This window comes from Zerene cesonia, chromosome 18 (genome assembly GCF_012273895.1).
Source record: "Zerene cesonia ecotype Mississippi chromosome 18, Zerene_cesonia_1.1, whole genome shotgun sequence".
NCBI classification, from domain to species: domain Eukaryota; kingdom Metazoa; phylum Arthropoda; class Insecta; order Lepidoptera; family Pieridae; genus Zerene; species Zerene cesonia.
In genome coordinates this window covers 8,761,223-8,765,645 of record NC_052119.1, presented here as the reverse complement: position 1 = coordinate 8,765,645, position 4,423 = coordinate 8,761,223, and the positions used below count along the sequence as shown (strand labels likewise).

The window sequence follows — 4,423 nt, the reverse complement described above, 5'->3', positions numbered from 1 at the left end:
CTCGTTTGGGATTCCGAATGTGATTTATTATTGCCCTAAGATAATTCATAAGTACGCTTACTGTAAACTCATTTTGCGTTTATCTTATATATAAAATTCTCGTGTCACAATGTTAGTCTCTATACTCCTCCGAAACGGCTTGACCGATTCCTCTGAAATTTGGTAAGCATATTGGGTAGGTCTGAGAATCGGCTAACATCTATTTTTCATACCACTAAACGATAAGAGTAAGGCAGAACAGCGTTTGCCGGGTGCAGCTAGTTCCATATAAAATCGTATTTTTACTAGTTTAATAGACAACCGTCAAATAAAACTACACTTGCTGACTCACAAAACGTTGTTTACGTTTATAGGGAGCCGAAGGAACGTATCCTTTTCTTCACTCTTTCCATTTCAATGCTTTATTCATGTTTACAACCCATTCCTTATCACTTACCACGTTTACCTTACCTTACCATCAGATAAAACATAAATTCGGTTACCTGCTGAACATAACTTAAAAAGACGAAGAATCAATACAAATTAATAAAAATACCAATCGTAACGTATCTACGATAAATCGTTAGGACTTGAAAAAATTATTAATATTATTACCAACAGGTAATCTCATTTGGTTCAAATAGGCAGAGAAGTTACAAGACATACGTTTTTGACGATACGATAAGGTATAGGTAGTCGTACTATAAGGAATAGACTTCTGATGTGTATTTTTTAATAATTGTGGACGTTTAGGAAGACTGCTTGGGTCATCAAGTGACTCGTACTTTTGCCTTTATTCAAATACGTACTATTGCTCCCATCTTGAACATTGCATTGTTAAGTCACGCTTCGATTGCGTATCGTCTCGACAAACCCCCACCAAGTATACATAAGGATTCTTTTAAATACCGCAGAGTCATGTGGTTTTATTGTGGCCAAAGACTTGCTCTTCGTGTCTGACATATTTCAAACAGCAAGGCAGTGACTTGGTGAAATAAACCGACTAGTATTTGGAAGTCGGCCAACAGCAAAGGTCCTCACTTGTCAGTACAATGAACGGAGCCTGTATTGTGGTGCAAATATATTTATTGCGACTAGAACACTATTGAAGATTGTAATTTTACAAATTTAAAGGAAAAAAAATCATTTGAATAATTTTTAAATTATGAAAATGTTCAAGCGTTTGAAGATTCTATTTCTGGATAATTTCAATTAAATTCGAATATAAAGAAATATTGTTTACAAAATCTAATACTATAGCTAGAAATTTGATGATTTTGCGAGCGGCAAATTCTGTTCTGATAAAACTCCTACGTTACAAAACAAATTAGTTTTAAAACGGAGAACGGTAAAATTATACCCTCATCCTCACAAAATTGGACAGAATCGGAGTTTCGGAGAAATAAATATTAACAAAATTATATTGTTTATTGACTATTCAGTTGAAACATGAAATTAATTCAAAAACCGTATTGTTTATTTTTAATTTTAAGCGTAAAGAAATATTAATTCGAGAAACAATATCTTAAGGACAAAGCAAAACTTATAGCTTTATTAAAAATTGTTACAAGAAAATTGAGTTATTTAGAGAATTCTTGTTAGAAAATGAGCCATGTTTCCCCGGCATTTCAGAAGATGCTCTTTCTTGCTCTTTAAGGTTTCTATTTCGTCTGTGAGGGCCTTTATTTTTTCCTCCACCTCCTGTTTACCTCTGAAAATAAATTAGAGTACAAAATTGAATTATTTATTAGCTTATCCATTTTCAAAGTAAGCGAATCGTGGAACGTGACTGAAATCGTAATGTTTTCGATATTACAAATTTTAAAATGATACCCAAATCACGCTGCTTTACGTGTCAAATATTTTACTAATGGATTCATGCTACTCAACTTTTAAATCGATGTAAAGTTCTATGTAATGTTTAATAAATTTAATAGTGTAAGGATTACATTTATTGTAATAAACGCACAAATTTTTGTTATAAAAAACACGTATTTTATTTTATTTGATTGATTTCTTTATCATCTTTTCTATTTCACATTAAAACGGTATAGTAAAATCTAATTATGTAATTAGAAATAAAAGAAAAAGTTTTACCATTGTCAGTCTGTTCGGATATTGCGTGCAAGCGTGGACTACTAAAATAAAGTACCTACTTATGTCCATATATCATTTTCCTTTTCACACAGTTCAAGGAATAGCACTTTATTAAAGTAGGTCACAATTGGAAATGAAAAAATTTAGTAGAAGTACTATTCCATTCGGACACGAGGTACACTTACATAATTTTTAGTGACTATTGTGAGAATTCTGTATTGGAAAGCATACGAGCAGATGCTTTGCTTGGTGGGAAGGTGTTGCCTACCAGGAAGGACAAGGCTCAAGACATAAAGGGGGTCAAAGGAAGAGGGAGATACAAACAAATAAAGAAACAGGCAATTCGTGACATAGTTAAGGATTTTAAATATTAAATTTTCCAAATTTCATATTACTACAATTATTTTACAAAGCTCACGTGTAGTAAAATTTTTAGCAAGACATTTTTTCTAACAAAATAGTAATATACAGATATGATATTATAATTTCACACCTTATAAAAGAAAAACGTCAAATTTATACTAATAATATAAAGTTAACGATTCTGTTTGTTTGAATGCGCTTATCTCAGGAACTCTTAGATTAACTTCAAAAACTCGTTAACTGTTGTTATATCTGTGATTTCTAAGTGCTAATGGCTATATATGAACCACATACGAAGCTTTGGCGTACCACAAGTAATATATAAAATAATTTGTTACATAAAATTAAGTATATCCTCCGGTATATTAGCTCTCAATTCTTCGACATCAAGCTGCAATTTCCTTACGTCGTCTTGACGACGCACCTCGTCCGCTTCCAGCTCAGCGATAATATTCTTTATCATTTCTGTTTCGTTGTTTATTTCGTCCTCATTCTGATGTGATTGATTGAAATACAATGTTAAATAGATCACAAAGAAACCCATTGAATTCGATAATTGTTAAATATTTGCGTGACGGTGAATTATGGTCGTATTGCTTAAGCTTGTTAATAGTTGTAAAAGGTTGAATTAGTGAGTAATTAAAAAAAAACAAACAATTAAAAAACTAATGTGTTTTTTATAGCAACAAATTTGTAGTAGATATATAATGAACATAACACTTTTATTTTAGTAATTTGCAATGCCTTGAAGACGGAAAAAAATTAAAATATTGTATCCAGAGACCACACAGAACGGAAGATCCCAGCATTTAACAGGCAGAGCAATCATTTATTTAATTAAATATATTATAATTATTACTTGTACAGTTGCAGTAACCCAATAGCATATAACCTATATGCTTAATTATCCGAACACAAGATTCCTAATTAAAACGGCGCCAATATTTAGACCGAGTTGCTTCGTTTACATGTCAATACCACATGTAATAAAACCACGATAAGCAAGCGTGGATCAAGAACCTATACAACCAAATTAATCAAGTAAATGACGCGTGTAATCGGTCCCTTTTTCTTAACTATATTTACTGACGATATTTTTTTAAGATTTTCTTAGTGGTTCAGTAAACATCAACTACTATCTAACACAACAAAACTTGCTATTTTATTTCATTAATCCATACTATCCTTCTAATATTATAAATGCGAAGGTTTGTAAGGATGTGTGTGTGTGTTTGTTGCTCTTTCACGCAAATACTACTGAACCGATTGCAATGAAATTTAGTACGTAGACAGCTGGACAACTGGAATAACATATAGGCAACTTTTTATCCTATATATTTCAACGGGATACGAACTTACGTGGGTAAAACCGCGGGGCGCAGTAAGTTATGAATAAAACCCACAAAGTATATAGAGACAATAAATACTATCGTTGTATTGCGCAAGCATTCTATTAAAACGTGGTAGTGATTAATGTAATTTCGAGATTCAATTGTTATAATATAATTAAATGAACGTCAGCATTAATATAAATTCTACAATTGTTTTAAACTAATAATAAATTTAGGGTGGCTTCGCTATTGTATACGTAATCGGATAGAGGATTAGGTACGTGTTGTGATATTGTAGGCAGTATTCTATCTGTATAATTTACGCCATACAAATTCAAATATACTGTTATTTTTTTGCGAACCAAAAAAGTGTTTCGAAAAGTTTTATAAGCTTCATGCTTGAACGGATTCGCGATAATTTTCAATCCCATTGTGCTCAAGTATTGAACATAATATTTCAATGTGATACAAAGATTTTTAATTTGATTAAAAAAAAAAAACAAATCACTCTCATATAGCTAAGAACTAGACTAAATTTTAATGAGACCACAGAGAAAGTAACAGTTTTCAAACAAAAAAAAAAAATCATATAATCGGTTCACCAAATTAAAAGTTTTGAGGATACAGTGACACTAAAAATACAGTAGAATTAA

General features: G+C 31.5%; 1 protein-coding gene across 1 annotated transcript in view; it reads right to left on the bottom strand.

Moving 5' to 3' along the window:
* Positions 1 to 1,563: 1,563 nt before the first annotated feature.
* Positions 1,564 to 4,423, bottom strand: part of LOC119834092 — a 4,869-nt gene continuing 2,009 nt past the window's right edge. Inside the window, exons 4-6 of the mRNA XM_038358377.1 lie at positions 4,028 to 4,080; positions 2,778 to 2,932; positions 1,564 to 1,690 (exon numbers count right to left, since the gene is read on the bottom strand). Coding sequence (XP_038214305.1) covers positions 1,564 to 1,690; positions 2,778 to 2,932; positions 4,028 to 4,080 — 335 coding nt within the window. The remainder of the gene's footprint in view (positions 1,691 to 2,777; positions 2,933 to 4,027; positions 4,081 to 4,423) is intronic.